The 22,320-nt window shown below is 45.8% G+C and overlaps 1 protein-coding gene across 1 annotated transcript; it reads left to right on the top strand.

The window, feature by feature from the left end:
• Positions 1-2,316: 2,316 nt before the first annotated feature.
• polr2a (RNA polymerase II subunit A) lies at positions 2,317-17,374 on the top strand. Its single transcript, XM_041868133.2, is given in 30 exon segments — positions 2,317-2,642; positions 3,493-3,625; positions 3,727-3,863; positions 4,342-4,518; positions 4,689-4,970; positions 5,149-5,310; positions 5,629-5,849; positions 5,939-6,071; positions 6,183-6,307; positions 6,649-6,859; positions 6,962-7,171; positions 7,492-7,660; positions 7,842-7,936; positions 8,127-8,330; positions 8,591-8,813; positions 9,239-9,422; positions 10,088-10,259; positions 11,352-11,457; positions 12,250-12,455; positions 12,714-12,977; positions 13,233-13,440; positions 13,554-13,759; positions 13,968-14,150; positions 14,585-14,788; positions 15,111-15,297; positions 15,647-15,760; positions 15,864-16,013; positions 16,112-16,581; positions 16,583-16,687; positions 16,690-17,374. Coding segments are annotated over 30 exon segments (5,913 nt in total). The 5' UTR covers positions 2,317-2,555; the 3' UTR covers positions 17,275-17,374.
• Positions 17,375-22,320: the final 4,946 nt, after the last annotated feature.

Raw genomic sequence — 22,320 nt, 5'->3', positions numbered from 1 at the left:
ACAATGTCTACAGTAGCAGTCGTTGGTCCAACTCCAGAGCTAACAAGATTATCATATTGTGTAACAGGCTATGGTGAAAACACCTCTGGTGCCTTGTGAAGTAGGCTACTTCTTGATTAGTCTGAAACTTATAATTGAAGTATAGCCTAACTTTTCCAACATCAACTAGGACAAATTTGGCCTGTAAGCTTGTTGACAAGACAGGGTTACAAGCAGCTAACTATATGCACTGTGGAAACAGACTGATAAAAACATCGCTACCTAGCTAGCACTTTACTTGATTAAACTCAACATTACCTGACTAGCCAACATGAAGCAATCAAACGTTATACAATTGATCTTCCACACTTTTAAAGGCATGCTCAATACATTCTGGTGAACGCGAACTTTCAAGTTAGCTGGTACCTAGCAAGACTCCATTTTTCTTGCCAACAAGAAGCAAAAGCACTAGTCACAACACCGCCATGTTGAGACGAGGTTTCAAAGAATGTACAAACTTAGCAATTCGCTAACTGTTACTAGCAAGCAATACAGAAAGGGAAACAAATATTAGTGTAAATAGTCAAGTACCCTATCAAATATTTGTACATATATTGATATCAACGACCAGAAAATGTCATGAGTTGTTAGCTGCTCTGACAGTGCCAGACAAACAACAGTGTCCATAGTGGTTTGACCATGGCATGTCTACAACTCGGTTAGCTAGCCAGCCAACAAGATTACGCAACATGTGGATAAATAACTTTAAATCAGGTCGTTAACAACATTATCAAAACGAACATTAAATTCCACCCTGTATTTCCTATGAATTTACAAGCCAATTTATAACAATGTACAACATGGTACCTACTGTTTGAGGTTGGCTAGCTAGTTAGCGACCCGGTCTCACGGTGGCCATTTTTGTTTGCCAACTAAACAAAATATTAAACACTAATTAGCTATAAGCTGCTTCTATATTGGCCACGGTGACATTTAAACAACGAAATATGCGCTAAAATAATGTTATCTAAAACAAGTTGCTAATTTACCATCATTATAAATTAGTTACCGTAGCTAACTGGTGAGTTTCACAGTGGTTAGCTCGCTAGCTAGCTCCCACAAAGGGGTACTAGCTGCTAACTGGCCGCATCTCTAACAAGCCACCGTTACCTACTAAGTCTTCTTAGGCTATTATCTAACTTGATGATAATAAAACATGAATACTTATCACCAACCAAAGAGTCTCGTTTACTAGTTAGTGTAACTAATTCATAACTATAATTTGGAATTTTACATTGACTTTTGTTAGCTAGGTAGTTAAGACACTTCTTACCGCCAAAGGCAAAGCCAGGCTGTGTCACTGCGTTAAACGTGGCCTTCCAATCTTGTCCCTATTTCAGAAAAATAATCTATTTACATTACAAATTATAACGACGTTTGCTCTAAAAACGTGTATTTCAATCTTTCCCGTTTGAATTATGGTAAAGTCTTTCACGGCTATTGTAATTTAACACCGCAGACTTTTGCCAGACTTTCCCAGTTGAAGTACTGAAAATAACACTGATCGCGCAGGTATGGGTCCCACTTGAGACCGAGGACTCTTGCATAGTCCCGTAAAAACCAAAATGTTGTCATAAAACAACAGTAATTTCGACATATTCTTAAAGCAGGTCGAAAACTAACTACAATAAACTGCTTTTAAATACAAAACAAAGAACAAACTAGTTAAATATGCCTTTGATTTACGAAAGGTCGAGGTAGGCCTCATGCTCAAGCTTCTTTTTCCAGAGTCGTAGCTGATCCAGAGCGAGACGAACGAGACAAGACAGATTTTTTTTTAGTTTTGCTTAGAGTGAAAAATTACGGATCGGTGCAGTTCGGCAAAGATCGGGAATAAGGCGGGTTTAACGAAAGTTATCCCAACGCCATCATATCTCTATGGCCATTGGCCAATCTCTATGTACTAATGTATATTAATGTTATAATTGACCAACCACACTGTATCTTATTGAATATTAACAGCACTACAACCAAATATAGATTGTAGCCCCGCCTCTGCTCTGATCTGACCAATGGTGAGCATGTCAGCCAATTTAGTGCCCGCCTTATGTTTCAATTGGTTAAAGAAGAAAACGTACGCTTCCATTGGTCATGCGTCTTATCAAATGTATTATTCATGTTGTGATCTTGTGTAGCCAATTAACGTTTTACTACACAGATCCATAACCCGCCTCCTGACTGTTCAGCCCCTGCTTCGTTGAGTGTGTCAACCTGTACCAAAGTCTCCAGTCTATATAAACACGCGTTGGCTGTTTTCGAGCTCAGATGCGCTTAGAGCGCGCTGGAGTGTAGATCAGGAGAAGCAAGGGGGACAGCTGGTAGTCATAGTGGATAGGAGTAAAGCGTAAATAAATAGACTCCTAAGGCAGTAAACAACGTGGGTCTTCAGGATATCGCCTTCGGAGACATTCCGGTCACCGTTGGCGGTCTGGCCAGAGTCCTGGTGACAATTTAAAGCTATTCCTTCTTACAAAAGCAGTGTGCCGAGGGAGGACGCGTCTCTTTGAATAGACAGGATGCACGGACCGCCCTCCGGCGACAGCGCATGCCCATTGCGCCTCATCAAGAGAGTGCAATTCGGCATCATCAGCCCAGATGAGCTTGTAGGTTTTGCTTTGGGGTGGGGGGATTCGTTTACTTTCTGAACGTTCTCACATTGATCTTATCTGTACATGACTATACCTAGAATATATCATTGATGACAATGGATGTGCTACAAAGGAAGTAGCTTACAGCTAGCCTAGCTAACGTTAACTAGCTAAGCCATGTTGGAGCTTGAGCTAGCTAGCTAGCTAGCTAGCAACAGCATGTTGTAGGAAGTTCGACAAACTTTTTCAGCACACAGTATTTTCCATCTGAGCTAAACCATATATATCATGAATCAAACTCCCTTTTATTTTGAAAATACATGTAAACAAATAACATTTTAGCTACTTTTACTGAACTTTACAATTTTGTTCTGTTCCCAGCAAGTTACACACACAAACACTAATGTTCCCACTTGTAATCTATATGTGGTATATCATAATAAAAGGCAACGCCATTAAAGTCAAAGCTATGCATGTTTTCTTTACGTTATGTTTTATTAGTTTTAGAATAAAGGGATCTTTCTTGGCAATATAATACGTTGTTTACATAATCCTCTAGTCAATTTGCTCACCTCAATTTATTTTCATCCATTTGGTTGGACCTCAAAATTGATTTGTCAGGGTACCAATACTGGTTTAGAAATGCAACTTTGATCAAAGTGTACCACTGTGTTCTTATTGAGTTGTAGGTACGGTCATCGTCGCTTGATTCAATTACTGATTTTTCAGGGGTTATTTGTTTTGAAATAGTTTCGAGGTATGTAAGCCATTTTCCAATGTGACTGCTTCACTGTTCTATGTGTATTTACTTAGGCTATTCATATTTTGGAACTGGATTTGATGTTGACTATGGTTCTCCCTCTAGAAACGGATGTCGGTCACGGAAGGGGGAATCAAGTACCCCGAGACCACAGAAGGAGGGCGTCCCAAACTCGGTGGGCTGATGGACCCCAGACAAGGGGTCATCGAACGATCCGGAAGGTGTCAAACATGTGCAGGTACAGGAAGTTACCAGGACATCGTTGTAATTTTGTGGTTGGGTCACCACTACTGTGCTTGAATGTTGGTTACATATTTTTTTGTTATTTTTGCTGTTCAGGTAACATGACAGAATGCCCGGGCCACTTCGGCCACATAGAGCTGGCCAAGCCGGTGTTCCATGTGGGCTTCGTCAACAAGATCATGAAGGTCCTCCGGTGTGTCTGCTACTCCTGCTCCAAGCTGCTGGTCGACACAGTCAGTAACCCTCCATTCCTTCCTTCCTTACACTACCACTACACAACCTATATGTAACATGTACCAATCCGCTCCCGGATTCAATACTTGTGATGCTCACAACATGGCACACTCAATACAAAAAAACTATACCTCAACTTCCACGCTGCACTGTATACACATAGAATATCTAACACTGCATAAACTCCTGATATATCTAATTGATTTTCATTTGATGAGTATAAGAATTATGGATCAAGGCATACTAATGATTACACGTTAGTCCTTACATGGAATTACATTACACATATTCCAATGACTTGTTGATGTGATGGGGCGCGTTCAGCAGGATGCAACGTTTTGGAATGTTCAGATAGAAATATGCTATATAGAACGAACATGCAGCTCTGACATGTAGAATAAGGAATCACGTCGGCTCTATTTGTGGTATTTCTATCTGCAACGTTCAAGAATGGCCCTGGTGTCTCCTTCCTTCTAGAATAACCCAAAGATCAAAGACATCCTGCAGAAGTCCAAGGGGCAGCCCAGAAAGCGTCTGACCCACGTGTACGACCTGTGTAAAGGCAAGAACATCTGCGAGGGCGGAGAGGAGATGGACAACAAGTTTGGAGTGGAGCAGCAGGAGCACGACAGTGAGGACATCACTAAGGAAAAGGTACTGTCACCGGGGACTCTTGTCAACGTCATGTCATTCGTAGGCCATCAATACTTAACGCATATTTTTGTCTTTGTGTGCTCTCATCTCACATAGTAACATCTTTCTGATTTTGTTTCCTCATGGTCCTCTTGTAACACACACACACACTCTCCCCCTCACTCTCCCAGGGCCATGGTGGCTGCGGGCGCTACCAGCCGCGTATCCGCCGGTCGGGCCTGGAGCTGTACGCTGAGTGGAAGCACGTGAACGAGGACTCACAGGAGAAGAAGATCCTGCTGAGCCCCGAGCGCGTCTATGAGATCTTCAAACGCATCTCGGACGAGGAGGACGTAATCCTGGGCCTGGATCCCAAGTTCTCCCGGCCTGAGTGGATGATTGTCACGGTACTACCCGTGCCGCCGCTGGCTGTCCGGCCTGCCGTCGTCATGCAGGGCTCCGCCCGTAACCAGGTGAGGAGGAATGACTAACTGTTAGAGATTTTTTACTGAAATGTCAGGAATTGAAGGGGTTCGGTGACTTTCAAGTGCAAGACTGTCATTTTGCCTTGAAATTGTTGAGATTGTTTAACTTGTTTAAGTTTTACCATCGTCGTTTAACCACGTCATGTCCTTTTTTCCTGTCACCCAGGATGACTTGACACACAAGCTGGCCGACATCGTCAAGATCAACAACCAGCTGCGGCGGAACGAGCAGAGCGGCGCGGCGGCCCATGTCATCGCTGAGGACGTGAAGCTGCTGCAGTTCCACGTGGCCACCATGGTGGACAACGAGCTGCCAGGCCTGCCCAGGGTACGCACTGCAGCAAGGACACATGAGAGGGCACCAATTGGCACAACATTACTGTACTTCTTACCCTTGCCAATGTGTATTGTTACTATAGAGATTTACTGTTTGTCTTTGTTTGAATTGAAGATTGAAGACTAAATAATACACATACTATTAGATGCTTTAAAAGTGCTCTTTTGTTAGACTGATAAGACCGACAACTATTCAACCCATAATATCTGGGTTTATTTCATTTTCAATGATTACTGATAGTTGTGAAGGATCATCAGCTCTGTTCTGAATATGTTTGTGCTGATAACTGAACTTTCTCTTAACTCCCAGGCAATGCAAAAATCGGGCCGCCCGCTCAAATCCTTAAAACAGCGTCTGAAGGGGAAGGAAGGGCGAGTCCGAGGTAACTTGATGGGGAAACGTGTGGACTTCTCCGCCAGAACCGTCATCACCCCCGACCCCAACCTCCAGATCGACCAAGTGGGCGTCCCGCGCTCCATCGCCGCCAACATGACTTTCCCAGAAATCGTCACACCGTTTAACATTGACAGGTACGGCAGAGAAACTAACCAATTGTTTACTGTTTAAACTGACATAATTGTGTATTGGTTATAATGTTGACAGTCCTATATGTCGTCAGGTTACAGGAGCTGGTGCGCAGAGGCAACAGCCAGTATCCAGGAGCCAAATATATCATCAGAGACAACGGGGACAGAATCGACCTGCGGTTCCACCCCAAACCAAGTGACCTTCACCTCCAGATCGGCTACAAGGTGACCCTCAAAAGACAAGATGGTTCTCATTTATTGTGGAATGTTTACGGAGTGACTTGGACTTGATGTAATGCAATGTCACTTTTATGAACTAATTTTTGTCCCCCTCAGGTGGAAAGACATATGTGCGACGGTGACATCATCATCTTCAACAGACAGCCCACGTTACATAAAATGTCTATGATGGGGCACAGAGTTCGAATCCTGCCCTGGTCCACCTTCCGAATGAACCTCAGGTACAACTATCAAGTCTTGAATTTTCCCTTCAAGTCTCTGTCAGACTGGCCCAGTTTCAGACCACAAACAGACATGATACCTGAGTAGTTATTGTTTGTTGGCATAAACACTGACAAGAATGTTGGGAAGAACATTGATATAGAACCTATTGTTGAGCGAATATAATTTCAGGATTGGGATTAGTGCTCCTATAGTATCGGATGATTTTCTCAACTTCAATTGTTTCAAAATGAAAGCAAATGCTAACACAGAACACATTACACACCATTGAACATATTACATAAAAACAGATCCAGGATGGTGACATTAACCACTCTGCCCCCCTCCCCCTGTTCCACAGTGTAACCACTCCGTACAATGCTGACTTTGACGGGGATGAGATGAACCTGCATCTCCCCCAGTCCCTGGAAACGAGAGCTGAGATCCAGGAGCTGGCCATGGTGCCTCGTATGATCGTCACCCCCCAGTCCAACAGGCCCGTCATGGGCATCGTGCAAGACACCCTCACCGCCGTGCGCAAGTTCACCAAAAGGGACGTCTTCCTAGAGAGGGTAAGGAGGGGAATGTTTAAAGGGATAGGTCAGCCCCAAAAACATACACACACACACACACGTCTTTCCTCCACTTATTCTGTAACATGATCTGTCCCCCAGGGCGATGTGATGAACCTCCTGATGTTCCTGTCTACGTGGGACGGCAAGGTGCCCCAGCCAGCCATCCTGAAGCCCCGGCCGCTCTGGACGGGCAAGCAGATCTTCAGCCTTATCATCCCGGGCCACATCAACGCCATCCGAACACACAGCACCCACCCAGACGAGGAGGACAGTGGGCCCTACAAACACATCTCTCCCGGGGACACCAAGGTAAAAACACTAAACTGGAGAAACACACTGAGATGCTCATGTGACAAGGAGGATTTGTTAAACAAATGTTGTAGTGATAGTGTGTGCAGAATACAGGCTTTTATTGCATTTATTGTGTACATTCTTTAGTTACATGTTTTTTCTATATGTTCCCATCTTAGAATGCTAGCACTTTACCACACATGAAAAAAAAAAAAAAAAAAAGTGGCCATTTTGTCCCAGAACGCTAACCACACCTCCTAACGCAGAACAATGAATGGATACTAACCCAATGTGTGTAAAATACTATTATCTAATGTCATGTGTCTGTGTTTCCCCAGGTGATAGTGGAGAACGGGGAGCTGATCATGGGCATCCTGTGTAAGAAGTCACTGGGTACCTCTGCTGGCTCCCTGGTCCACATCTGTTTCCTGGAGATGGGCCATGACGTCACCCGCCTCTTCTACTCCAACATCCAGACGGTGGTCAACAACTGGCTGCTCATTGAGGGTAAGGACCTGGACTGAGTGGGCCCTGGGAAGAGGGCATCAGTGGGTAGAATGGCAACTCCTTTGAAATCCGCTTGATGTTAATCTGTTCTATTTTGGGGTTAGGGGTTAAATTCCTCTAAATGCAGATATTTTAGTCAATATTACCAGTTTTTCTTAATATTCATATTTTCTCTCTGTAGGTGCTTCTATCGGTATTGGTGACTCCATTGCTGACGCAAAGACGTACCTGGACATCCAGAACACCATCAAGAAGGCCAAACAGGATGTAATAGAGGTAAGTCCCTTCCCTTCTCTCTAAAATATTCCTTCAAATATTCCTTGTCAATAAATCCTCTTGTATTCATGATGGGGACGTCCTCTGGCAATTCCTTTTGAAAGAATGTAGACTGGAATAAAAGATGTGAGCCATTTCTAAGACCCTCTGTCTCGAACTCCCTTCATTTTCTTCCTGTAATCCTCTCCAGGTCATTGAGAAGGCCCACAACAACGAGTTGGAGCCCACCCCTGGTAACACGCTGAGGCAGACCTTTGAGAACCAGGTGAATCGCATCCTAAATGACGCCCGTGACAAAACGGGTTCCTCTGCCCAGAAGTCCCTGTCTGAGTACAACAACTTCAAGTCCATGGTGGTGGCCGGCTCCAAAGGCTCCAAGATTAACATCTCTCAGGTACGACCAGGGGTCCTAAAAAATATACAAACGACCTGCTCTCATGCAATAAGAAACGCTCATTTTTGTTTTAAAACGCTACACTACGGTGTGCCCTACTGAACACGGCCCAGGATAGTTTCAGACATCGATGGATTTTTTTAATGGCACACAGTGTTCCTCTAGGGATGACAGTAGACAACGGGCTTCGATTTACACCCCTTAACTTCACACACTTTTTCCTTCTCTACCATCTGTCTCTCCCTCTCTCTGGCCCTCAGGTTATTGCGGTGGTGGGGCAGCAGAACGTGGAGGGTAAGCGTATCCCGTTCGGCTTCAAGCACCGCACGCTCCCCCACTTCATCAAGGATGACTACGGCCCCGAGAGCAGAGGCTTCGTGGAGAACTCATACCTGGCCGGCCTCACGCCCACAGAGTTCTTCTTCCACGCCATGGGAGGCAGGGAGGGGCTTATCGACACGGCTGTGAAGACCGCCGAGACTGGTGAGTGAAGGGGAGAAGTAAGAGTTTATTTAATTAAGGATCACCATTAGCTATTGCAAAAGCAGCAGCTACTCTTCCTGGGGTCCACACAACATAAAACATGACATAATACAGAACATTAATAGACAAGAACAGCTCAAGGACTGCATACATTTAAAATAAGAGTATAGAAAGAGGGGGGAAGAGGAGGAAGATGTTGGGGATAGAGACTGGTGATTGAAGGGGGGAGAGGCAAGGAGTAGAGGTCAGGGTTTAAGCTGGTTAGAAGCACTTTTTAATGTAGGGAGATGAGAGGGAGGAAGGGGTGACTGTTACGACCCCTGCACGATTAGGGAGAGGAGACTCATAGATAGTTCGGTAAGTAGATGGATTTTTCACAGGTTTAAATACTCTTCTAACCTCAGTCCTTATCTGATGTCCTTCAGGTTACATCCAGCGTCGTCTGATCAAGTCCATGGAGTCTGTGATGGTGAAGTACGACGCCACGGTGCGTAACTCCATCAACCAGGTGGTGCAGCTTCGCTACGGAGAGGACGGCCTGGCCGGGGAGTCTGTGGAGTTCCAGAACATGGCCACGCTCAAACCCTCCAACAAGGCCTTCGAGAAGAAGTGAGTGGTGAAGGGAAGTGGGTTGAGGGGAGTGGAGATCCCGTGTAGCTCAGTTGGTAGAGCATGGCGTTTGCAACGCCAGGATTGCAACGCCAGGATTGTGGGTTCGATTCCCACGGGGGTCCAGTATGAAAATATATGCACTCACTAACTGTAAGTCGCTCTGGATAAGAGCGTCTGCTAAATGACTAAAATGTAATGTAAAATGAGAGAGAGAGGAAGGGGCGGGGAGGTACAATGATGGCTAGAGTTTTGGGTGTGGGATAAGGGTACTAGATTCGTTTGAGCTGTCTTGCCAACTCCTATGGTGGTTATTGTCATGCCAACGACCATAGGAGTTGGCTATACAGGAAAAACTGATCTGAGACCAGGCTTGTGCCTACTTAGTCATTCGATGATTGATTGACTACGTTTTTTAAAAACTAGGACAAGCTTTCCTCTCCTATTGGTTGACAGTGTGACAATATTGGATATCATAGACTTCACCTATCCACGACCCACCATCTTATTAATCACCCAGATGCTAACGCTAAACTCTCTGTCTAGTCACGTCTATATGAAGGTGTTCAATACAGCAGCTCACTGTCCACGCTCCACGGTCAACTGGCTTAACTCTCTGTCTGTCTAATCTTGTCCTTCCCTAATCCTCCTCCCTTGGCCACTAGGTTCAGGTTTGACTGCACCAACGAGCGGGCTCTGCGGCGCACCCTGCAGGAGGAGGTGGTGAAGGATGTGATGACCAACGCCCAGGTGCAGAGTGCCTTGGAGAGGGAGTATGAGAAGATGAAGGAGGACCGGGAGATTCTGAGGGCCATCTTCCCCACTGGGGACAGCAAGGTGAAGGGGAGAGACACACACTAGCACAGGGGTCTCCAACAGGTAGATCGCAAGCTACTAAGAAATGGTCTTCTGATGTGATTTAAAGGCACAATGCAGGCGTTATTTTCCATATCAAATAATTTCTGGCCTGGGTAACAATAAAGTACAGTACTGTGATTGATTTTAAATCAAAATGGTCAAAAAGAAACAAATAGCTTTTTAGCAAGAGCAATTTCTCAAGCAAGAATTTTTCTGGGAGTGGTCTGAGTGGGGAGGGGAAAACTGAAAACTAGCTGTTATTGGCAGAGCGGTTTGGAACTCTTTCTTATTGGTCTAACTAATTTACCATCTGGTGATGTCACAAGGCAGGCTAACATTTCAGGCTGTCTTTTCAAAGAGCTCTTGTACTTAAAGGGTATTATCATTCACAGTATTATTCCAACCTCATGGTGTGGAAATATATATAAAACAAATGTGACTGCACTGGGCCTTTAAGCATTGACATGGAATTCTTTGACATGTGGTCCTCTGTAGCTCAATTGGTAGAGCATGGCGCTTGTAACGCCAGGGTAGTGGGTTCGATCCCCGGGACCACCCATATGTAAAAATGTATGCACACATGACTGTAAGTCGCTTTGGATAAAAGCGTCTGCTAAATGGCATATTCATTATTAATATTAACATGGAACAACTATATATAGCTGTTTATAAAACCATTATTTTACCAGGTATATTGACAGAACACATTTCTTGTACACCAAGGACCCGGGGAAGAGTTGCAGGGTAGAGAAGAATGCGCCTATTTGAAAGCAATAGAAAAATGATTAGCTTGCGACATGTTAATTTGATAAAAGTAGGTATAACGCTAGAGAAGGTTGGAGACCCCTGCACTAGCATGTGTACACACTAGCATACATCTCCAGATTCTCCACACATGTACATCTCCACGCACATACATGCATACATCCTCTTTCATTCACTTCCATGTACTCCCAGGAACTCTCACACACTTCCTTCCACATGTCACCACTGCTAGTATATCCCACTGATTCAGACCAATACGATAGGGATATCTAACACTAAAGGCGTTATGTCCCTGTTTCCCACTAGGTGGTGCTGCCCTGCAACCTGGCCAGGATGATCTGGAATGCCCAGAAGATCTTCAGAATCAACCCCCGCACCCCCACAGACCTCAACCCCCTACGAGTCGTAGAGGGTAGGTATCTACCACACTCGTACACTTTGCAGCCACCATAGACCCATATTTGAAGAAACCCCTAAAGATGTGCCATGTAGTCTCACGTTTTAAAAGGTTGATACCATCCATTTTCAATGGCCACTCCTTAAGGCCGATTTCAAATAAGCCTTTGAGCAATCACACCACCACATGAAGTGACATTGGTAGTTGAAAGTTGATCGCACCCATTGTCAACCATGTCATTTAGCGGAATGATTCACAAATCGTGTGGACAAATGACTGGCTGTGGGATTATAGATGTGAAGCGCTGTCTGGCCTGCCCCCCTAGCTGCATTGCTTACTGACGGCCATATAAAGCTTCTTGGGTGCGGCTGTGCTCCTAACACTATATGAAGAGAGATGGATGGAGGGATCCCTTGCACTGTACAGGATCACATGGAGTACCGTATTGTGCCTTACGTTCCTCGGTTTGTAACATTGAGACATTTGTTGTCATGACGACAAAGGTGGGTTGTATTGGAATACCATAGCACTTGATATGCTACAGTAAAAAGTTGCCTGATTAATTTTGTTGTTCCCATGACTAACTTTTTGGTGTAAAACGCATCCATCTCTAGATGCTAAAAGCAAGAATTTGAAACACTTTGTTCAGTAACCAAGTAAATTGCGTTGATATTTCTGCAATCTTGGTACAAAAACGAAATCTCTCGATAAGCAATTTTATCTGGACCACTAGCCAGGCTAAATAAGATATAAAATGACCCGTATGACATTCTAAAACTTCTCCCTTCTCTTGTCTCCACGCCACAGGTGTCCAGGAGCTGAGTAAGAAGTTGGTGATTGTGAACGGCGAGGACCAACTGAGCAGACAGGCCCAGCAGAACGCCACGCTGCTCTTCAACATCCACCTGCGCTCCACGCTGAGCTCCCGGCGCATGACAGACGAGTTCAGACTGAGCACCGAGGCCTACGACTGGCTCCTGGGGGAGATTGAGTCCAAGTTCAACCAGTCCATCGTGAGTCGAGTCTCTCACACACACAGTGTGCTGGGAGAGGTTGAAAGGGGGAGATTGAGGGTCAACACCTAAACTGGTTGCTATGAACGAAAGAGATGGGATTAGATATACAGGGACAGTGTAGAAAACTAGGATCTTTTTTACAGCATAAAAACTTAGGAAAGAATTCATGCTCGGCTTCTCTGTTTTCTTTCATTACACTGATCTAATTCCGTCATAATCATTTAATCTGAACACTTCATCCCCTCCCTCCTCTAGGCCCACCCGGGTGAGATGGTTGGGGCGTTAGCTGCCCAGTCGCTGGGAGAGCCCGCCACCCAGATGACCCTGAACACCTTCCACTACGCCGGCGTGTCGGCCAAGAACGTCACCCTGGGCGTGCCGCGTCTCAAGGAGCTGATCAACATCTCCAAGAGGCCCAAGACCCCGTCCCTCACTGTGTTCCTGCTTGGCCAGGCGGCCCGCGACGCCGAGAGGGCCAAGGATATCCTCTGTCGCCTGGAGCACACCACCCTCAGAAAGGTGAACAGTGGAGAATATGTGATATGGGTGGGCTAAACATGTGGTTGGCATAGACGGCAGTTCCTCATCAGTGGTGTATCACACCAGTCAGACCAACATTAGTTCTAAAGCGTTGTTTTACTTTAATAAATTGTTAAATGTTATTAATAAATTAAGTTATTACAATATCTGATTTCATAGGTTGTTCCTTATCTTTGCATACTGATTTTACAATCATTAACCAACCATCCTCTCTCCCTCCCTCCCTCCTTCCAGGTGACGGCCAACACGGCCATCTACTACGACCCTAACCCCCAGAGTACGGTGGTGACGGAGGACCAGGAGTGGGTCAATGTCTACTATGAGATGCCCGACTTCGACGTGACCCGCATCTCACCCTGGCTGCTCCGCATTGAGCTTGACCGCAAGCACATGACTGACCGCAAGCTGACCATGGAGCAGATCGCTGAGAAGATCAATGCCGGTGGGAATGCACACACGCACACTTCCAATACTTTATTTGGATATATAATAAAGCATTCCAGTAAAAAGGACCCACACACACCCTATTGCTAAATGCAACCTCTCTCCCTGAAGGTTTCGGAGACGACCTGAACTGTATCTTCAATGACGACAATGCAGAGAAGCTGGTTCTGCGAATCCGCATCATGAACAGCGACGAGAACAAGTTCCACGAGGACGAGGAGGTGGTGGACAAGATGGACGACGACGTGTTCCTGAGGTGCATCGAGTCCAACATGCTGACGGACATGACACTGCAGGGCATCGAGCAGATCAGCAAGGTAACGGAGGGCTCACAGAAACAAACACTTGTTCCTTTAAACTGCACTGTAGCACAATTTTTCACCTCCGCACCCAATAGTCTTCCTTTCCTCTATGCTCACCGATCTCATACAAACTGATTGACCTAAACAACATGGCAGAAACCTATCCAGATCATTAACCCATCAGCTATTGATCTATAGTACTTCCCCTGTCTCCTCCCCCTAGGTGTACATGCACTTGCCCCAGACAGACAACAAGAAAAAGATCATCATTACAGAGGAGGGAGAGTTCAAGGCCCTGCAGGAGTGGATCCTGGAGACAGACGGCGTGGGACTTATGAGGGTCCTCAGTGAGAAGGACGTGGACCCCGTCAGGACCACCTCCAACGACATCGTAGAGATCTTCACGGTATGGTTAGATACCATAGTTGGATAGCGACGCAAGTTATGATAGTAACAAATAGAGGTAATAGTAACGATAGAGACGATGGTTACAGATAGCTACGATAGTTGTGATAGTTACAATAGCTAGCTACAATAGTTTAGATAGCAATGGTAGTTACCGACAGTTATGACAGTGATCTTTATATGATTTGTATTGTCTGTAGTAAGGGACCAGTTTAAATGTTCTTTACAATTTTGGCTATACTTTCAAGTTCATATTCACAAAAGCACTCTTTGGGAGTTAAACAAGGAATCCTAACTCGACATTGTTAAACCTATTCAGCTCTACTTTACTGCTAAACCTGAATAGTACATGAATCATAGCATAGCCAAAACATGTCAGTATTTTGGGGGATATCCATTACTCATTCCAGTCCCCCCTCCTCTCCTGCCTTCTAGGTACTGGGTATCGAGGCTGTGCGCAAGGCTCTGGAGAGGGAGTTGAACCACGTCATCTCCTTTGACGGTTCCTACGTCAACTACCGCCACTTGTCGTTGCTTTGCGACACCATGACGTGCCGCGGTCACCTGATGGCCATCACGCGTCACGGCATCAACAGACAGGACACGGGACCCCTCATGAAGTGCTCCTTTGAGGAGACGGTGAGTGTTATGCCAGGGGACAGAGGGAAGGGGGTGATGGTCCAGCATTGTGTTAGTATGTCATACTTACCATTTTTAGAACAGTTGTCAGTGGGCTCTTGAGTATAGTCATCAGCAACTCTTCCGCTAGCTACAGTATCCATAAAACGACTTCCTTTGAGAACTTCATAGGAGTGTTCTAGTTACCAACCTTGACTAGACCAACACATGACAAAGCGATTTTATCTCAATGAAACTAGTCAGTATAAACAATGAAATTAAACGTATAGTGTAGATTAGTCAGCACCCTGTATACTCACCGTCAACATCCTCCCTATCCCAGGTGGATGTGCTGATGGAGGCGTCGTCCCACGGGGAGAGTGACCCCATGAAGGGTGTGTCTGAGAACATCATGCTGGGCCAGCTGGCCCCCTGCGGGACGGGCTGTTTCGACCTGCTGCTGGATGCTGAGAAGTGCAAATATGGCATGGAGATCCCCACCAACATCCCAGGCATTAGCGTGGCTGGACGTGAGTAGACGGGACTAGAATGGCGAAACTTTATTGTCCGCACAGTGTGACTTTAAATGTAATTGTTCACACAATGTGGCTGTTCCCATCACCATATCAACTCCAGTATTTGAATTCAGACGGACATGAAGGCAGAAATGGACTGGTATAGACCAATTTATCTATGATTTGATTAAACAACGTAAACATTTCATTCCAGTTCTGAGTATAACTATGTTGGAAAAAGCCTACATTCAAAGCAAAATATATACACAAAGTATCCAGACTTTTAGATAATGAGATGTCGGTAAAGAATCTCTATAAGGATTGATTGTGAAATGTGCATATTTTCTCTATTTCCTCTTCTCAGCCACCGGAATGTTCTTTGGCTCTGCGCCCAGCCCCATGAGTGGCATGTCCCCAGCCATGACCCCCTGGAACACTGGAGCCACCCCCGCTTACGGTGCCTGGTCCCCCAGCATCGGTAAGCCCCAACCTGGGTTGACTTTGACAATATCCTGGTAGTACAGTGTAGTCCATACCACCTTCTACTGTACTGTTCCATTAACTCATGCTCTGACCTCCAGGCAGCGGGATGACCCCTGGAGCTGCAGGCTTCTCTCCCAGCGCAGCGTCCGACGCCAGTGGCTTCTCTCCGGGCTACTCCCCGGCCTGGTCCCCTACCCCTGGATCTCCTGGGTCCCCTGGACCAGCAAGCCCCTATATCCCCTCTCCAGGTTAGTCACCATACAAAACACCCAGTTTGGTTTGAAATATCAACTGACACAGGACCTTTTTTACATGGAATTAATTAATTTCTTGTTTATTTTTCCAGGAGGTGCCATGTCTCCCAACTACTCCCCCACCTCCCCGGCCTACGAGCCCCGCTCTCCTGGGGGATACACCCCCCAAAGCCCGGGCTACTCCCCAACGTCACCCTCCTACTCCCCAACGTCCCCCTCTTACTCCCCCACCAGCCCCAACTACAGCCCCACCTCACCCTCCTATTCACCCACCTCCCCCAGCTACTCCCCAACCTCCCCCTCATACTCCCCTACATCCCCCAGTTACTCCCCTACCTCCCCATCTTACTCCCCCACCTCACCCTCTTACTCCCCCACTTCTCCCTCCTACTCCCCTACCTCCCCCAGCTACAGCCCCACGTCTCCAAGCTACAGCCCCACCTCGCCTAGCTACTCCCCCACCTCACCCTCTTACTCCCCCACTTCCCCCTCCTACTCCCCCACCTCACCCTCTTACTCCCCCACTTCCCCTTCCTATTCCCCTACCTCCCCCTCTTACTCCCCCCACCTCTCCAAGCTACAGCCCCTCTTCACCCAACTACACCCCAACCTCGCCCAGTTACTCCCCCACCTCCCCCTCCTACTCCCCTACCTCCCCCTCCTACTCCCCCCACCTCCCCCAACTACACCCCCCACCAGCCCCAACTACTCCCCCACCTCCCCCTCTTACTCTCCCACTTCTCCATCCTACTCTCCCTCCAGCCCACGCTTCACCCCCCAGTCGCCCACCTACACCCCCAGCTCTCCCTCCTACAGCCCCAGCTCTCCTTCCTACTCACCCACCTCACCCAAATACACACCTACGTCCCCCTCTTACTCCCCCAGCTCTCCAGAGTACACCCCCACCTCCCCCAAGTACTCCCCCACCTCGCCCAAGTACTCCCCGACCTCTCCCAAATACTCACCCACCTCCCCAACTTACTCCCCGACGACCCCTAAGTACAGCCCCACCTCGCCCACCTACTCCCCCACCTCACCCACCTACACCCCCACCAGCCCCAAGTACTCCCCCACCTCCCCAACCTATTCCCCAACCTCACCCAAATACTCTCCCACCTCCCCCACCTACTCGCCCACTAGCCCCAAAGGGTCCACCTACAGCCCCCTGTCTCCGGGCTACAGCAACCCCTCACCCAGCTTCACCCTCACCAGCCCGGCCATCAGCCCAGATGACAGTGACGAGGAGAACAACTGAGGGATCCAGGAGGAAGAGCAGGGGGCTAAGGAACCTCTCCCTGCCCTACTCGAAGCCCCTGAACTGGGGCTGTAATACTGAAGGATAGCCCCACTGCTGGTGGTGTCGGTGGTTTGGGCTGGAGAGTCATGACAAAGAAAGAACCCTGGGGGTCCCACTTGTGATTTATTTTTATTTTGGGGGCCCTCCTTCGGACCACTGTACCCCAGCCTCGTTCAACTCGGGGGGGGGGGGGGCTGCCTAAAATATTTACTACTATGTATTTGATAGACTTGAACTGTTTAGCAAGGGGAAAAGGCTGCCTTTTTGAACTACACATTTTATTTTGGTTTTTAATGTTCATGCGGCTGTTGAAGCTGAGTTATAAGAACCTAGAAGAAAGCAGAGGAGGGAGATGTGGTTAACACATTGACAAAAACGTCCCTCTTTTCACCCCCCCGTTTCCCTGCACCCAGTCGTTCTCTCTGAAATTCAGTTGGATGTGTAGTTGTACTTGAGTATTGCCAAAAGCCTTTGAAAAGCTACCAGTGGATTGTATTTATCTCCTTAAAAAGCATTTAAGCTTCCCCCAAAAAGAAAGAAACCAGAGGAGTAGAGTTTTACTAAAACGTACATTATCTTTAGTAGATTTTTTCTAAATGTAAAGTTGTTGCTGCCAGCTTTGGTTGGAAGAAAATGTTGAGCTGATGTTTTTGATATATCAGAAGACAGGCCAGAGGAGATGAGTTGACTGGAATTGGATTTAACAGAATTTAAACATTATTACTAATCTGCAGTTCAGAACAGTGGAATTCAAGTAGTAGTGGAACGGGTTGCCTGAACACTGCAGGTGAAAATGAATAGTTGTATTCCTTGCAGCACTTAGTACAGGGCTGCAAATTAAGACTGCCTAGGACAGGAGAGGGTCATGGGTGCTGAGAGAGAGACGCTTGTAACATTTCCGTGGAGATGTTGACATTTTTGTCACCTCTCCACGACGTTCCAAATAAACCCTTTACCTTCTCCCCTTTACCCTCCCCCCAAAGACGAGCCTGAAAGATGTCAAAACACCCACCAGCATCCCTGTACCCTTCACCATTAGATGAGAGTTGTGTACAACAGCAAAAACCAGATTATTTTCCCAGCAAACCACTTTCCTAAAACACTGGGAAAAAATTGGGTTTATGAAAGACTTAATAATAATATTATCTGACAATTGTCATTGTTTGGTTTTAGAAGAGAACGGAGTGTTTATAGGTGGATGAGGGATACTAGTTGGTCGGCGTTGCTGCTTTTGTCATTGTTTATGAATAAGTAGCAACCTGTTAATGCATTTTAATCATTGTTTTAGGTTGAAGATCTCTTATTTGAAATCACTCCCACCTTAAAATAATACTTGTTCCATAATTCTAATTAGCAAATGTAAATGAGTTCTCTACTTTACTTTGGACTCGCTCATAAAATTTATTTAAGAGGGAAAAATACTACTCTTCTTCTGTGTGCATAAGAATGGAGAAATTCAGATTCAATTGTTTTGTTGTACTATTTCCTGTTTTTTGTTGCTTCTGGTGACTTTGTAAGAGCTGTTTGCAAAGAGGTTCTGTTTTCGGGTACTTTGGATGAAGGGGCAGGGGACGGAGGGGAGTACGTTTAGTTTCCCCCCTTATGTCTCATTTCCATTCTGTTTCCCAATCGCTTTGTTCAGTTTCTGCCATTCAGTCTCGAATTTGGGCCAAGATGTCCACCGCATTCTCATTAAAGGGGAAATCAGCAGTTGCTACCTCGATTTTTTTAAATATATAAATTGATATGTACCCATTGATTCTTGAAGAATATAACTTATAAATAAATGCCGCGTTAGCTAAGTTCAACTGTCGTACCCGATCAGAACCCAAAATATAAAACATTTTTACTCCAATGTTTGTAAACAAAGTAAATGTAAACAAACACTATAGCCTTAACATGATTAGAACTAATTTTGATGTCATGGATAGTCAGTCCGTGCATCCATAGCTGTCTTTGAATTTGAGTGGTTACATTTCTCCAGCTCCATCCCCCAGCTTTTTACCGAAACGGTGGTGGGGATTTTGCTTTATCGTTTCAACTGCTGATTGCCGCTTTAAGTTGTAAAAAGGAAAATGTTGCATGCAGTCTATTTGTGAGGCTTCATAGCCTACTGTAAATTTGTTACCGCTAAGTGGCTCTACTATGGTTCAGGCAGAAAATGCAAAGTTCAGATTGACAGACAGGTTGATATTCAGTTTGGTGTTTTTCAGTTACGCTCTTGGACACTGGAGGGCGAAGTAAGCCCTCGTTTGGGTTGACAAACCATCTCTCAAAGCCTCAGTTTCAGTTCAGTGATTTTATCAAAGGAGACCAGACATTTCAGAGCACTTTTGGCCTCTACAGCCCTCTACCCACTACATTAGTGTGACTGTTTATGAAAACCACCAGGCATAGACACACTTTACATTTACTTCCGGGTGCTCTTACACTTTACTAGGCCTAGTTTGATTGATGAAGGTGATGAGTTTGATTCTTGTGCCTGTTTGACTATGGAACACAGGTAATTTTTCCTCTCGAGTTCCATCTAAGCAATACGACAGGAGTTGACAAGTTCCCCCACTTTTGATTGGACTAGCTGGGTCTCCTCCCCCCCCACTCTTCATCCACAAGGGATCCTGATCGTTTTTGAAATCAGTGTTTGTCCTTTTTCTACCAGTGTACATACCTGTGATTGGGAATCTCTGGGAGGGAGTACTGTAAAGAACTGGGATTCCTAAGGGAATGGAATTCTATCCCTGTGGAAATCCAATTTGTCTGGATTTTTATCTGGTTTGTGGTCAGGAACGTGTTTGGTATGATTTGTCCTGTACACCAAATGTGTTTCAACAGAAGTGATTTTGAATTGACTGGACCACCTGCATCGAATACAGGTGTTGGCAATACACTGTTGAAATCCATGCAGTTGGTCTGTTCCGTCATCGCCTCATGACATGGTGACTTTGTCCCCTACCATCATATCCCATTGATTTACCTGTGTGGTCCAGTCAATTCAACACACCAGGACTCCCGTGTGTGTCAAAAGAGAGACAGGGTTTTCTTGAGTTGGTGGAAAGACTGGGCAGGGTGTCTTGGGAATAGGAATGTTTAAATTATGAAATTAATTGCCTCTGTATAGAAATCAATCCAATATCTAATTCTCTGTATCTTTGTTTTTTTGACTTGAGAAAAAAATAATAAAAGTTTTACTACAGGTTGTGTCTTGTTTGTATGAGTTGCTGTCACCTACCAATAAACTGAATGAATGAATCCCTTCATATAAGTGGATATATGATGACGTATTCCATCCTAATGGGTAAAACAAGGATTTGGGTGAGGGTAAACAGATTCTAGAAATGAGGCTTTACCTTGACAAACTGATCAATAGCCCCCATATTACTATACAATAAAATGTTCTCCATCCCTGTAAGGGCAATTAGTTGCTATCACTATAGTGATTATCTTGACTACTGGAATAATATTAATCACATCTGGTAGTAAACAAACCTGCATGACAGCAGAACAGGCTTCATTTCCTTACACATCCCCACTGTGGTTTAGTGACAGAGTCAGCTGTCACCACTGCTGCAGATGTCGTTAGGGCCTAGTTCCGAGCGCGGGTGGATTTTTCCAAATTCAACAGACATGCATTGCATTAACCAGCCTGAAAACAGATTATTTCCAATTTTATAAATTTCTCTACTCTGAATAGAATAGGAATGGAGTTATATAGCCTCTATTTACCACCACAAACCGATGCTGGCACTAAGACCGCACTCAACGAGCTGTATAAGGCCATAAGCAAACAAGAAAATGTTCATCCAGAAGCGGCGCTCCTAGTGGCCGGGGACTTTAATGCAGGAAAACTTAAATCCGTTTTACCTAATTTCTACTAGCATGTCACATGTGCAACCAGAGGAAAAAACTCTAGACCACATTTACTCCACACACAGAGACGCATACAAAGTTCTCCCTCGCCCTCCATTTCTGAAATCTGACCATAATTCTATCCTCCTGATTCCTGCTTACAAGCAAAAACTATAGCAGGAAGTACCAGTGACTCGCTCAATACAGAAGTGGTCAGATGACGCGGATGCTACGCTACAGGACTGTTTTGCCAGCACAGACTGGAATATGTTCCGGGATTCATCCAATGGCATTGAGGAGTATACCACCTCAGTCACCAGCTTCATCAATAAGTGCATCGACGACGTCGTCCCCACAGTGACCGTACATACATATCCCAACCAGAACCCATGGATTACAGGCAACATCCGCACTGAGCTAAAGGCTAGAGCTGCCGCTTTCAAAGAGCGGGACACTAATCCGGACGCTTATAAGAAATCCCGCTATGCCCTCAGACAAACCATCAAACAGGCAAAGCGTCAATACAGGACTAAGATTGATTCCTACTACACCGGCTCTGACGCTCGTCGGACATGGCAGGGCTTGCAAACTATTACAGACTACAAAGGGAAACCCAGCCACGAGCTGCCCAGTGACGCGAGCCTACCAGACGGGCTAAATGCCTTTTATCCTCGCTTCAAGACAAGCAACACTGAAGCATGCATGAGAGCACCAGCTGGTCCGGACGACTGTGTGATCACGCTCTCCGTAACCGATGTGAGCAAGATCTTTAAATAGGTCAACATTCACAAGGCCGCGGGGCCAGATGGATTACCAGGACGTGTACTCAGAGCATGCGCGGACCAACTGGCAAGTGTCTTCACTGACATTTTCAACCTCTCCCTGACCGAGTCTGTAATACCTACATGTTTCAAACAGACCACCATAGTCCCTGTGCCCAAGAAAGCGAAGGTAACCTGCCTAAATGACTACCGCCCTGTAGCACTCACGTCGGTAGCCATGAAGTGCTTTGAAAGGCTGGTCATGACTCACATCAATACCATCATCCCGGAAACCCTAGACCCACTCCAATTTGCATACCGCCCCAACAGATCCACAGATGATGCAATCTCAATCGCACCCCACACTGCCCTTTCCCACCTGGACAAAAGGAACACC

The sequence above is a fragment of the Coregonus clupeaformis genome, chromosome 39 (genome assembly GCF_020615455.1).
Source record: "Coregonus clupeaformis isolate EN_2021a chromosome 39, ASM2061545v1, whole genome shotgun sequence".
Taxonomy (NCBI): domain Eukaryota; kingdom Metazoa; phylum Chordata; class Actinopteri; order Salmoniformes; family Salmonidae; genus Coregonus; species Coregonus clupeaformis.
This window is presented reverse-complemented; position numbering and strand designations above follow the sequence as displayed.